Genomic DNA, 14676 nt, shown 5'->3' on the forward strand with positions numbered 1-14676 from the left:
CTGAGTCACTAATGAGACGTGATATGCGCAGTACCAAATTTGAAACCGACAAGGCCTTAAACTGTAAATTGTAAGGATTAGGCCTATATAGGATAGCTTCTTTGGTGGTGTAGCGTCTACTTCTGCGTCCAGGCCTACGCAGACGCCCAAACGGGTACTTCAGGTTTGACGATTCAAAAACGCGCCCTCCTACACAGTTCTCTCCCCCAACGATTCCACAAAAGCATCTAACCAAAACTTTATTATTGACACGCTTTAAAGGCTTGAAATGGCAGGACGAGCAATTATGGCAGGACGTGGCAGGACGAGCAAATAAGTGGCAGGACGAGCAAATAAGGCGAGTGAGCAGTTTTCTAAAATCAACGAATAGGCAAATTATATATACATATTTCAACACAAAACAACAAATAGCACAAATCTCACCGAAACGTTTGTGCCTGCGTCTTCAATTAAATATGTGTCGGTACGAAGCCAAACTGTAATAATAACATGATATTTAGGTTAGTTATTGTTGGCACAATGAAAACAATTGCCGTAACAATGAACAATAATGACAGTTCTTACAATTACTTCACACTGAGTTATGTTTACATGTACACTTACAACAGTCAAGACAACACATACCAAAATATCAGCTTGGTTCAAATACACAGAAAATGTAACTTCATATAGTTAGGTCAAATTTAGGTTTTAAATTACTTCTGCAAAGGCATTAACATTAAAACATTAGCAGCTTAAAAACTCAGCAAACAAAACGGCTACGTTTCCAACAAAAAAAAAGAGGCGACATCGTGACCGCATGATGCGGTGTTTTTAACCATTTAAATTACACGGAAAGGGGAACAGTTTACAAAAATGTAGATTTGCGATGTAACAGGTGGAATATTTTGGTTAACACAATAGTTATTGTGGGTGTATGAGGTATATGACACTCCTAAAAAAAGGTTTGATCTCCACCCACCCTACTTGAGTTAGACAGGCTGTAGAATCCGAGTCGTACTTAAGACTAGACGGAATTGGTAAACTAATCGGACTCGGGAGTCGGATTCAACTTTCTTTTTTTGGCAGAAGTCGAACTTGGGTTGTCTTTAACCAAGTACGCAGCTCTGATTACTAAAGCAACGGGAAAAATACTAAATCTAAGGATACAAACATAATAACCTACTTCGGTGCCGGTTCCAAATTAACTGGTTTAGAACTTTAAACGGAGCGTACGGTCACAACACAACCATTTAGTTCGGTACAATAAGCAAATAATTTTGTTTATTTTGATTACTGTTAGGCCCAGCAAACAATTTACTCCAAGAAAAATAACTTTTTCCCAAATGGCCTCCTTTATTGTCTCGTTTAAGCCAAAGATTGAACATCAAATGTAAGATCTGCCGAACAAAAAACAGTTGGAATTGCTCCTTTAAAAAATTTCTGCAAAATTTCGCTTATGGCGTCCTTGGTAAATAAAAGCAAAAATGCTGTTGGCCCTTTTTCTAAAAAAATGGATGATAGCAAATTTAAACAGGGAAACCACCACAAAAACTTCCCGCGTAATCAACGCGATTTTTTAAGATTTTGAGTTTTCATTTATTTATTATTGTACGGGTAAAACTAATTTACGGAATGGTCGGAACGCTCATATTATTATTATTAAATATAAATAACACTGGACCCACCTTCACCCAATTGCTAACCCCCCCACTAACCCAAATATTGTGCGTTGGTTTAATAATTGTTTTAACGGGGTAACACTTAAATTAGTGAGCGTTCCGACCATTCATCATTCCGTAAATTAGTATTACCCTTATTATACACTTCAGGGCTTCTTTGAAACTAGTTTTGTAATTTTTTTGCCAAATTTTATATGGATACATTTGTTTTATCATTTTTTTGACAGATTCTTAGTTGATTTTACAAACATTTCTGTAGTGTAATCATAATGGAAACATACAATGAACTTATGATGTAAGTATTTTGCAAGCGAACATTATTTGGGTTAGGGTGTGGGTTAGTGTTAGGGTTTGGGTAGGTTAAGCAATATTATTAAATAATAATACTTGACCCACCCATACACTAACCAAGTCCAACTCCCTAACCCAAAGTTTTTACTTAGTTTGTGTCGGTGATGGACTTGTGGCCAATCTGCATTCTGTGGCAGGTGCACACCTGATGTTTTTTAAAGTTTATGTGCACATCTGAATTGGTATATTGCATGTAAGAAAAAAGATAGGCGCTGGTCTAGAATCCTACCACAACGCACATTATTTGGGTTAGCGTGCAGGGTTAGCATTTGGGTTAGGGTGGGTCAAGTTTTAAAAAAAGAATGTAATAAACTTGACCAACCACACCCAAACGCTAACTCTCACCCTAACCCAAATAATGTGCGTTGATTTAATAATGTGATGGGATTCTAGGCCAGCGCCAAAAGCTAAATTGTGGTCAGATTTTAAACCTAAAGTGTGTGTGCGCAAAAGTTTGACTGAAATGCTGCACATATAAAAATTAGGCATTGCACACCCTAGATCACGGATGGTGAACCACTGACCCGCGGGTCACTTTCTGACCCACCACACATTTTTAACGCCCCACTTGTCTCTCTACCAAAATGTTAACATCAATCATTTTCAGGAAAGATAAATGTAAAAAAACAATTCTTGGTAGATAGCACTATATACTGTTTAAATTAGGGTTGCCTAATCTGTGGGTTGTGCAAAAGTGTCTTTATAGGGGTGATGAGTAGGCCAACATTTGCACTTCAACAAATGCGTGCAGAAAAACAGACAACTAAAAGCATTTTGTTTATCGCTGTAAAACGTAAAGGGTGGCGATTCTTCAAGAAAAATTAAGAGCTTGCAGACTAAAAATTCTAAAAAACCTGTTTAAATCGAGCTGAAGAGCTTTCTGATGAACTTCTGAAATCCCATAAAAAATGCTGAAGCCTTTGTCAATTATTTAGGTTCTTACTTTTCGTTTGAATACAAATTTGGGAATCGTCCCAAAACTCTAATTTACCAACTCAGACAATAACACTTGAAACGAGACAGTACCAAAGTTTCGCATAAAATTAGCATATAATTAAATATGTGACCCACTTGTGCATTTTGTTAGGATTATGGTCTTTTTTTGTGAACTGCACGATAAAAAACGTTCGCCATCCCTGCTATATGCAATACTAGAGGTGGGTGCACTTTTGACCTTTGGTGCACCCCTGCCCCCCTTTTTTTCGGCCATGCACCCATAATTTCCAATGGGCTGCTTGGTGCCAATTTCTTAACACATTTCTTCTCATTTTCTAAAATTCATTTTAAGTCTTGTCATTTGAAACCAATTTTTTATCTCAAATAAGCACATTTGCCATTTTTAAATGGCAGAAAATCCTATCCCGCACCACCCAACCTTACCTGTAGCAGAATATATTTCCCCCTCTAAATGCTTAAATGACACCAACTTGTTTGTGTGTTATTTTGCTTAAAAATATCTTCCTTTTTATTACAAAATATTAAATTACAAGACTGTAACTGTCAAAACCAAAAATTATAACAACAACTAACTTTTAGTTAGTTTAGCCATGGTTTGGAAGAGAGACAAACAGTTTTTTTTTTTGAGTTTTTAAATTAAAAAAGTATGACATTCAAATGGCTATTATAGATGATAACCCTGGCAATTGTATACCTAATAACCCATTTATACTTGTTGCAGTCAAGGCTGTGCTTTATTAACGGACTCTATTCTGGTTCACTTATTTTAGGATTTTAAAAGGTGCATTTAAAGAATGTTTAAACATGCAATTTAAAAGTGCTGTACTTAAATATGCATCTTCAAATAGTGTGATGTATTTCTATCGTGCACATTAAACATCATCAAAATGATAATAATATACTTTTCAGGGTTCATAAGCTACTGTCATGCAAGTTGCTTAAGCTACAAAGCGAGCTCGCCGCTTGTCAAAACTCACTTAAACAGGACCTCAAGCAAAAATCTGCTGAAGAACTTGGCGTTTTAATTAAGGAGACAGAACACAAGTTACGGGAAAGGATTAGTGTCTCAAGCAATCAAGAAAATGTGGTCAAAATGTATAAAATAGTATAGTAAAGTATTTTTCTTTTACTAAAATACATTTTTCTACAATCTTCACTCATGTTTTCTGTTTGTGGCCGCATATACATGTCCAATTAAAAACAACTGACTTGGAAAACACTTTTTATTTTATCTTTTATTGACCATCTTGTCACTGCATGATTAAATTGATCGTTACAAATAAACATTTATCATTAATAATATATATTCCCTCAAATCCAATTATAACAAGTTTCTAGAAAAAAGTTGACATGACGCAGTAGAAATGCCTTTTATGGTTTACAACTAGCAATTATAACATGTCGCTGGAATTTAAAAAGCAAATCTTTGTTTTAGGGCCTAGCGAATATTTTAAGTTAATTAAATTGTTATAAATATTTCGTTTCTTAAACCAGTTACAACTTTATATGTTGTTGTTATGAAGCACTGATAGGTTTACCTTAGACCTTACTCATACTATTTATTTGTTTGTTTCCAGGCTAAAATATGGAGAACAATGCTTTGACGCCATCTACCACAAGGAACTTGCAATCAGTGGCAATAAAGACGTCCATGATAAACTTGAAATGTGTGCCACTAAACTGTCTGCGCTCGCGCACACAAACTGTCAGTTGCACTCCAAACTCGAACTACTCGACTCCTTGCAAAAGCGACTCATCGAACAACAAAAAGTTCTCCAGGCAATCCTCTGGAAAAACCGCGACCTGTGTGTTTTGGTCGACCGCGCTAAAACAAATTCTAATGGCAGTGATGAAAACGTATTAGATGCACAGGTAACTGGGTAACGCTATATTAAACCCTAAAACGTTTACTTGTGTCACTTGTGTGTTTGGTAGACCAGTAAATTTGCGTTATTTTGGTATATTAAATATTAAGGTAAACAGCACGATAGCTTTTAAAAAACTTGAAGCTTAGGATGGGGGTGCATGAAAATTTTAAGATACCGCATCGCAATTTTTTTTCGCAACACCATGCTTCATAGCCATTCATAAACTTTTGTTCCCAGGCGAACTCGTCGCAAAAGTTCAGGTGAAATTTGGTATCAATATTTCGAAGAACAATGTGTCGGGAACGTTTGTTTAATTTTTTGAGGAGACATGACGCCTTGGGGTCACCATAACTATTGTGACGTTACCCGTTATAATAGCCTTTCGACTCCATTGTAAAGTTGTCCTATGTAGACCCAACAACTAGGCGATGAAGTGGACAGCATTGCGCGGGAGTGCGCCGTGAGAAAATCGTGCTTACAGAGCTTGATTCACGCATCGCAAGTCGACTGGTTTGCCGACCCGGAGTTGGTCGACCTGATGGTGTCCCTCGGGGAGCCGACGTCGTCGTAGCCAAGGATTTCCACACGAAACACTGTGTACCAAATATTCTTTAGACTTTCCTGTCTCGGTCCAAGACAGTCATTTATAAGCTCGATTCATTTTAGAGAGAATTTCGCAGAAAAGGGGCATCGGTCGCTAGAAAAAGCAACAAAACAATGTAAACACATAAACTGATTGGTAGCAACTAAAAGAAAAAAAGTGACAGTAGAACCAAAAGCAACTAACGTGGCCTGAGTAAATGTAGGGTAAAAATTATTTGGTAATGGTTATGTGTATAGAAAACTGGACCATCCTACTTTTCATATCTTGGAAAAAGCAACCAGCTGTGTCGTTTTTACACTTTTCTTACATTTGACCGTGATTCTCGACGTGCCGTACGCAACTTGAGATAAGCAAAACGGTCTTGAAAAAAATAGAATCGACATCCCGTGGTTGTACAATACATGTGTGCATGCTAAATACCTTTTCTTACTTGTGGTGCAAAAAAGAAGCAGGGTTGCCAGATGGCCAAAATAAAAAAAGCCAAACTTATCTCGAAAAAAAAAGCCAAATCTACTACAAAACTCTAACAAGCCCATGTTTTTCACAAAATAATTAAAATAATGCAATAAATGGCCATGCTGGTACAATTGAATTTCTCGTTTTGTTGCAATTTTCTCAATTTGTTTCTCTTTTTGTGTTTTTTTTTTGGCAAGTTTTCTCTTTTTGTGGTATTTAGATTTCTTTTTAACATATGACTCATGAACCAAAAAAAGCCTAAAAAGCCAAAATTCATTTGGATTTTATTTTTGAAAATAAAATCCAAAGAAGTTTAAAAAGGCCTAAATTTTCAATTTTGGCTTTAAAAATCTTAACTGGCAACCCTGATAAAAGCTCATAGTGCAAATCTGCCGAGTCGCTTATTTTGCTATTACTTCGTGATTTTCATGCGAAATGTTGAACATTTTAATATATAAACTATGTTTTGCGCGGCTGCTATTAAATGTAGACTTAAAAATTAGTTGTGTGTTGTTTCTTTTAAAATAGTGTGGAATCGGCACCAATAAAGGCAAGCTGACAATGAGTCAAAAAAACGCAGAGAAAAATTATTGCTATTTGATCTTGACAGACTTTTAAAATAGGAGGATCAAGTTTTTAGGTTTTATTGGCCATGTTTAGATTCTTTTAAGACCATTTTTCCATCTATGTAGGCTATAAAATGTAAGACTCTATATATGATTCCTATAAAGTGACCGCCAGAAATTGAAAAGTCTTTTTTGAAAAATATTGACACTTTTGTAATAATGCAAAAAAAATCCATAGATTGTCTAACTTGAACTTAGTAGTCAATTAAATAAGAAAAATTAAAGTTTTTAATCTTGTCTTGGATTTTCAAACTAAAACTTTTTTTGCACCTAATTAAACACAATTTTTAAAGCGAAAGCAAATCTTTCAGCGCAAGCGCCATCAGTTGCGTGACGATTTATGGCGTTTGAAAGGCTAGACGTTTAGTACCACGCGTGACACATTTTTCTGTTTAGTGAACAGGGTCCAATTCAAATAAGCATCTGGAATTTGGAGCCATAATAAAGAGAACCCCGGTGAAATGGAAGCCGGGCCTTACAGCTGACCAGTAGTTGGTGTATCATTACTGTTATTAACAGAGCTCGAAATAGGGATTCTGGACGAGGTGTTCTTGAAATTCACTCGACCGCGAGAAAAATCTATATTACACAACAGTGTTTAGTAAAGCATATTTGCTGCTTATTTTTCTTTGGTAAAATGCCACTAGAAATACGATTCTTTATAGTAGGCCTACACGTAACGCCAATTTCACGAAAGCAGAAAATGCTATATCTTTTTATCTGTCTGCGCTGGGAAACTGATCCATGCATTTCTATTATAAAGGGAAATTGGGGTTGATCAGCACCTTTATCGATTTTCCATTTTAATTGTAGGAATGTAATTTTTGCCTTAACTACTGGTATTTTATTCTTCTTTTGGGTGAAAAAATGCTGGGTATATCTAATGAGTGGCACATTTAGAAGTTAATTTTTAATCCAACGTCTTTGATCGGACTTTTTGGGATTTGAAATAAAGTATTTAACAGTGCAAAGGCGCTTGATTCTTTCCTGTTGGGCTGTCCAAGGTTTGCAATGGACTTCGAAGATTTGGACGACCGGCGACTGTATTCAAAGGGTAACATACACTTCATTTATTCACAAAACCAGCGTAAAGTTTCCCTGGGAATCCCTAATAGCGAAGCAAGCTCATCACATTTGCCCCAGCATTCTCATTTCGAGCCGTGCCCGTCGGTGAGTTGTGTGTAACCGGCCGCCGCTGTCGCTTCACACCTTTTCACAAAAGGCCGGTGGCGCGACACTTTGCAGGGCGACAAAAGGCGCGACCCACTTCGGCTTGTCGCGCAACACAGCAGCGATACTTCACCTGCCACACACCGAAACCGTTGCGTTGTGACGTCATCGGGGGGCTGGGTGATTCCGGAAAAGCTTTAAAACCCGTAACAAATCAGCTTCTGCTAAAAACACTGCTGATGATATCTACAGGTTTTACACAACGATAGTAGTAATGGAAACTGACATAGCGTATGTGTTTTTTACGTTTTACAAGCAAGGGCTGTTTGCGTCTGGCTAAATGTGCGATTTTGTCGAGTCCCGAGTCCTGTTTCAACGTCCAGCCTGTATTTCACCCAATTAACTGTAAAATAAGGTGGATATTCAACTATCCACTCATATCGGTGTCATGCAATTGATCCACTCACAATACATGGTTGGAAAATATTGCACCACGTTCTATTCCACCTTTACAATTTACAGTTTACGGCCTTATTAATTTTGAAATTTGTTACTACACACGACCGCACGTCGCAGTCAGGACTCTGGTAGTTTATGCAGTTACACGAGTCCCGATTCGGACTGCAGCTAAATTAATCTACTCCTTCTACTCCCGAGTCCCGAGTCCGACTCCGCAGCCCTGGTTACAAGTACATTACAAATGGATTGTTTTTCCGCTCAAACTATTTTCGTTTGGTAACGATTTCTCTAAAGTAATAGAAACGGTGGTAAATTTAATTATCTTAACTATATTATAGTAGCCTCAAATAACTGGTGTTTTAATATTATTATTTTCATCTTTCTTGTTTGCTAAAGTCTATATATAGGCCTAAGCAGGCACCAAATAAATTGTTTTCTGTCCGTTGAAAAGCGTCGGTTTTGTTTGATAAAGCATGACCCAAGGAATACAGTTCCAACTTACCGATATTAGTGTGTTGTATTAATGCGTACAACTAAATAGGAGATAACATTCTAATTATTTTATTTCGGTGCATGTATATGCAGACTTTTTTCCTCTAAAGAGTTGACTGATTTCGTGTTGCATTTTTAAACTGTACTTCTGGCTAATCTAAAAGCGCTAGCGGCAGCCTCAAATCATGTATTTCATTCTTTATTTTTTCTTGTTTTTTTGCCTGTTGTAGCATGATAGGTAGAATACAGTTCGCTAATTAATAGTCGACTAGTTTTATTCTAAAAAGCTTTTCAAAAAAATTGTAATTCAGCGACGACTGAGCTCTATAAAAGCACGACAGTTAATTCTTGCCACAAAAGTGGCAGTTCAAAAGACCAATTTTGCTTAATTTCTATTTTAATTTCCCGACTTTATTCTTGTTTAAAAAAGTTATTTTATCGAATTACATTCATTTTATACATAATCAAAATAGCACCTCGATCAACGATATTGTATGCCGTTACAAAAGGTACATGCATTTCATGCAATCCAAACTTTTACATAATTGTAAATATTGACTTGCACATTGGTTGGAAATTCATTAATAGCAAATTGCCATGGAGCTGTAGTCTTTTCCGTCAAATTGTGCCACAAAGTATGATACTGTTTACAGCAGTGGTTCTCAACCGGGGTGCCGCGGCGCCCTGGTGTGTCATTTCTAATGCTCAAGGGTGCCGATAGGTATTTAAGATTTTTATATGAATCTGATTTTTGCTCAATTGGTAAGCTTCTTGATAGGCAACTATTTGTGTACGACTGGAGACCATTATATCAAACGGCTTTTTCTTACATGTTCTAAGTTGATTTGTGTTGTTACAATTCTATTTATAGTGACATTTCAGTAAAACACTCAACAAAAATTCCAGTCGTGGTGCCGAAAATCTATGTATTATTTTTGTCACTGGTTTTCAGGATCATACTTTTGCAAAAATGTCCAATAGTAATTTCCAGGAGACGACATTTATTGATCGAATCTCAAGCGTCATCAGTCCGGAAATTAGGCGCCATCAATGTTCTGGTCCGAGGCTCAGGCTAATCCTCACTTTGCCATCTTTTAATCGTCAGCGCAGAGGCTTTAAGTAAATTGACTTGGCGAATTTGTCCACATGTGTCGCCACTGAGCAAACGTTTACTTTCGGCCGCCAGGAGCGCTTCGGAGCCGACAGTTTCCCAGTCTTTTTTTAACGGACATTAGCCGCTGTCCAAAATTGTGGTCAGACTTGGGCAATTGCGGCGTAGAAGGCCAGCCGAAGTTTCGCTGTCAAATTTGAAAGCGCGCCTTTCTGCTGACGTTTTGATGTAGCTTGATAGATCGCTTTGCTCGGTATTTTTGTAAAAATATGGTAGTGTTTATTATGAAAGGTCTATAGAATATTGTGGATATCGAGAATTATCTCTTCTATCGTCGACGTATCAATCTCTCTTCCTGTTTTAACAAGTTTTAAATCGACATTTCGCCAGAAAATATCAGCTGTCCCCATCGGGATGGTAAATGCTATCGAAACATCAGTTTCAACTCTTCAGAAAGAGCAATTTTTACCGATCAATATTGTAGATATGTGTTACTGTAAAATTTTATTGAAAGCCAGGCCATCCATAAAGTGCTGGTCGTTTTTTTAACACCGCACATATCAGGCTAAATTCTTTCGGACAGTTGGAGAAACTATCAAAACGAATTTACTCCTCGAAATAGCCACTTTGTCGAGTGCTGCTTGGTTGGCGAGTGTCAGGAGTTGTGTTTACGCGCACCGTAATGCCTTTTCCGGTTGGTGATTAGCCGAGCTGGGAAGATATTAGATTACCGCCTGGGCGCGCTTTGCCGTAAATTGAAAAAGCGCCCAGGCGGCGTCCGCGCCACGCCGAAGAACTGTCCGGCCGTAGCTGAGTCGACGAGTGCTTCTCTTAGTCGAGGAGCACGCCTTTCAGTCGCTCCTGTGCGCTTGGCTGTGGCCTTCCATGCTGTTGCTGCCATTTCGATGGTTGCTGCTACTGTTTCAGTGTGAGATGTCGGGCGAAGGAGGCGGCTGTAAGAAGATTTGTACTGTAGGCCTAGATGAGATGCCGTATCAGATTGTTTAATTTATGTTTTTACGTGTGTATTTCGATAAGTGCGTTAATGACTTTTGCGGATGTATCGGATCGCAATTCGTCAGGAAGCGACGTGTGAACGTCATTCTAGGGAGCAGTAATATGAAAAGCTATGTTAGAGAATGCTGAAACAAACTCTATGTAGAACACTATATACGGATCTGTTCATAAGTTTAATGGTGAAAATAACGGCCCAAATAGACGTAAAAAGCGACATGCTTTATTGTTCAAACGTTCGGCAATTGCTCATGCCATCATCAGTGATGATCACGCTTTTTACGTTCATTTGGGCCGTTATTTTTACCACTAAACTCTATATAGTTAATGACAGTTACCGGCGCCGGCAGGTAAAATAGACATTTCAGGTTAGCGGGATATCGAGCGTCGAAGCCCGGTCAAAAATGCGCGCACGTCTGATGGTCATTTGAGATATTGTTTTCAAATATGGAGCTTAGCTGTACATTGTGTATTGAATCGCAATATAGGTCTTGCAAATAAAGCCGTAGTTGAGTCAGTCATTCATCGGTCGACTTGCCTTAGTTAGCCGCAACAATTGCAGTTATTTCCCCATAGACGAGCGGATTAGTAACGAACCAGGCCGCGGCGCTGTATCGTCTTGCCTTTGTCCAGTTCGCAAATCCCTTCCAAAATCAATAAGACATTTGAAAGGGAGAGTCATATTCCCAGCGATTCCGCGCATATGTTACCGCTCGGTCGAGTTTAACTGTGCCAGTGTGACGGTTAGAGCAGTTCGTGTAGTTTTTAGGTAACTTGGTGTTAAGAGGGCAAATGTACATATCGCTCTTCGAGTTCAATTCCCGTGTACTTGAAGGGCTAGAGATTTAAAGTGGCCGTGTAACCGCATTTGTTTTACTTTATAGCTTCAAGATCGCCACTTCGTCATGGGATGCTTTTAGGATGTTTAGCGTAAACCACGGAAACAAAGGCCTCGGAAACATTTTGACAAAGTGTTCTTTATCTCTCTATATGTGCTGTAGATTGTAGGCGATTCAAACAAAAAGCTGAGACCGAGACAAACTGTGGAACCAGCAGCTTTAGTCTTCCTGCTGTTCTATGGAGCTATTATTACACACGTCCATTAGCATCTTGGAATTCTAAATCCCGCGTTTTTAACTCGCTCTCTTGTTGGAATTATCTGCTTGAAAGCACAGCACAGCAAACCGTTCACAACCACTGCAATGAAGACTCGCCTGGCGCTTAGAATATTATTCGGTCTTGTGCAATGTCTTCACGTCGTCGGTAAGTGTGAAAACGCAAAATCTACAAGATTAAATGTTATGTTTATTGTGTTGCGATGTAGTATAACACTAATTGGAAGTTAGTGCTTTTTTAAAAGAAGGAAAACATTTTGAGGTGGGCCACAGACCAATTTAAAAAACCTTGATTTATTGACGAATTTAGTTTTATTCGTGTCACTATAATTAATTTTACAGAAATAATGTCTTTTTGGGAGGAATTGAGAAATAATGCAAATGAAATTTAAATTTATTGTTTAGCAGCAAGTATCTCACCAATACACAGTTGAATAAATATCCTGTTTTGAAAAAAATTGAAGTTCTGCTGTTTTTTTGTTCTAAACCTGTTTCATATTTTTTTCTTTATATAAAAGATATTGAGCCACAGAATTTATGTGCAACGAAAATGGGTTACAAAAAAGTTTGAGAACCACTGGGTTAGAGAATGGTTTCGATTTAGAAAACAGGAGTAGTTTAAATGCTTTGGTTCAACGTTGATTCAGAACCGCAATAATCCGCTTTGGGCCATTATATGCGAGGTGAAGACGCTGGTTGTCCGGCGGGTGCACCTTTAAACGTGATTTCGAGCGTGCAGCCAGGCAACAAACAAACACACGTGTCCAATTAATCGCCCCCAGACAGGCCCTAATCCCTTCGGCGAGCGTAAACAGATTATAACAAGGTAAGAAAATATTTCGGCCGGGGTGCAAATGGCCGGGACAGCGCGAAAGGCGGACGTTGTTTATACGCGGGGACAAAAGCCGGACCCGGTTTCGCTACGCGTGGGGCAAGCCCGGTTTCGCCGCAGCGTTTTTGCCACTCACGCGAGAATGTGCGCGCCTTTAGAAAGCGCCTTCAACGTCGCGAACGGCGAACATTAGTTGAGCAAACATGGCGCCGAATGCGATTTGAAACTTTTGGCAACTGAATAATTTCTCGCGGGGGCGGTATTCTTCGGCCGGTTTGCAACTGCGAGTGTTGATTTTGCGAAACAAGCGAGAAAATTGGCTACTGGTTTTGCGCCGCGCAGCATTTGTCCAACCAACATTTCAAACCACATTGACTGACTACACATACGAGGCTGGCGCGTGAAATCGCCATTTAAAGGCAATTGGTCGCTATCTCGCCTGGTCAACTTTATGGCGGTCACAAGAGCCAATTGACCTGTTGCCAGATCGCCGAGAAAGAGAGAGCGGTCCACTTGTTTTCGACTTTCGCCCGGGCGCGCGCTCGTTTAAACAAGCCTCGAAAGGCCGTAAAAACGGCGAATGCATTGCCATTGCAAGCGAGCGGCCGTTTACTTACACGCGATAAATTTTACGGCGAATTACCTTCTTGTTGTGTTTGTGGATTGATTTGCGATGGGCGGTGGTGGTGGTCGGCCGTGGGGGGTTCGACGCAAGGTTTCGACCACTTTCTCCACGAGTTTGAACCTGTCGACCCTCGTGTTCAATCAAACCTAATTAGGGAGCCGTTGCAAAGCTCTTTAACCTATAAAACCACTGCCGTGTTGCAGACCGAATTTAAACGTGCTTGCGCCATCAGAAACTTAAACATTCCTGTCTCAATTATGAATATTCAGCAATTTAAAAAGTGTAGCTGTACGTGTGTGACGCGAAGCTCAATTTCCCGTGTAATATTGTACCCCGCGATTACGGCCGTAATTCGTAGTCGCTGCGAAATTTCCCGGCCCCGCGTTCGCGAAAAACAGTCGTTTCCTATTACATCATCAAGTGCGTTAAAACCGTCCTCGACGCGGATTCCGGCCAGGATTAAGGCGTCCAACTAGCTTCGTGTTCGTGCTGCCTTAAAGCAATAGCAGTCGACGCTTTTAATCGGTAAGACGCTTACTGTCCGAGCTAAATGGTCGCTTAACTCTCCTGTCGCCATGTTTGGCGTGTAATACCCGAACTGAGCCTGTAGTCCACCCAGCACTTATACGCCCTGTTAAATAGCGCCCTTGCAGTAGAACGAGGAGCAGCTATTATGTGCGATTTGCTTGCTGCTATTCGGAAACTGCACTTTCCGAGTCGTCCACGCCTTTTAATTGTTCGTTTCGGGCAAAATTTAGCCCGCTGTGGCTTTACGGCACGCAGGTTTAATATTTCGGACACGTTTTTTTGACTTTTTTTGATTCGCAATACCTCTAAGACAGTAAACATCGTTGAAAAATCAAGTCCGTGTTAGACAAATTCTAAGCAAGTTTAGGTCGGTGGCCTCCTAAATCAATTGCAGGCTGCTGGATAAGTCAATTCATTTTGTTTTATTTACGCTACAGCACTGGACATAGCGATATTAGGTTTTGTTTTTCCAAATTACACGAGCTAAATAGTAAGACAAATTTATTGAACACCAGCCATCCAAGTCATTCCCGAATGATTGCTTTTTTAAAGTCAATACATAATGCCACAAAATTAAATTAGGATAAGTCCGTGAAAAAGAGTGTCTATAATGAAACAGGTCGTTACATAACACAGAGATGTAAGTGAATCGTCTTCCCTCGTTTGCACAAACAACTCGTGAGGATTTTATTTCGGTAATCTAATGAAGCGTTCCGACCGCCATATGCAGTGCGCCGGTAATGCGTATTAAGTCGGCGATTGGGTGACTCACCATCGTTTGACCGACGATGCGACGTTTATTGGGAA

The 14676-nt window shown here is 39.3% G+C and overlaps 2 protein-coding genes across 2 annotated transcripts in view; both read left to right on the forward strand.

Annotated features, from left to right (window-relative positions):
- Positions 1 to 1891: 1891 nt before the first annotated feature.
- LOC146161400 (uncharacterized) lies at positions 1892 to 5502 on the forward strand. The gene is made up of 4 exons (XM_083385769.1): positions 1892 to 1956; positions 3879 to 4064; positions 4547 to 4841; positions 5250 to 5502. Exons 1-4 carry the CDS (start codon positions 1931 to 1933, stop codon positions 5406 to 5408), a joined length of 666 nt encoding a protein of 221 aa, XP_083241895.1. The 5' UTR covers positions 1892 to 1930; the 3' UTR covers positions 5409 to 5502.
- A 6279-nt stretch (positions 5503 to 11781) lies between these two features.
- LOC146161401 (roundabout homolog 2-like) overlaps positions 11782 to 14676 on the forward strand; it is a 68496-nt gene continuing 65601 nt past the window's right edge. The window contains exon 1 of the mRNA XM_083384060.1: positions 11782 to 12032. Within this exon, the coding sequence (XP_083240186.1) occupies positions 11972 to 12032 (61 nt within the window). The 5' untranslated portion in view covers positions 11782 to 11971. The remainder of the gene's footprint in view (positions 12033 to 14676) is intronic.

This window comes from Ascidiella aspersa, chromosome 3, assembly GCF_963924565.1.
Source record: "Ascidiella aspersa chromosome 3, kaAscAspe10.2, whole genome shotgun sequence".
Lineage (NCBI taxonomy): Eukaryota > Metazoa > Chordata > Ascidiacea > Phlebobranchia > Ascidiidae > Ascidiella > Ascidiella aspersa.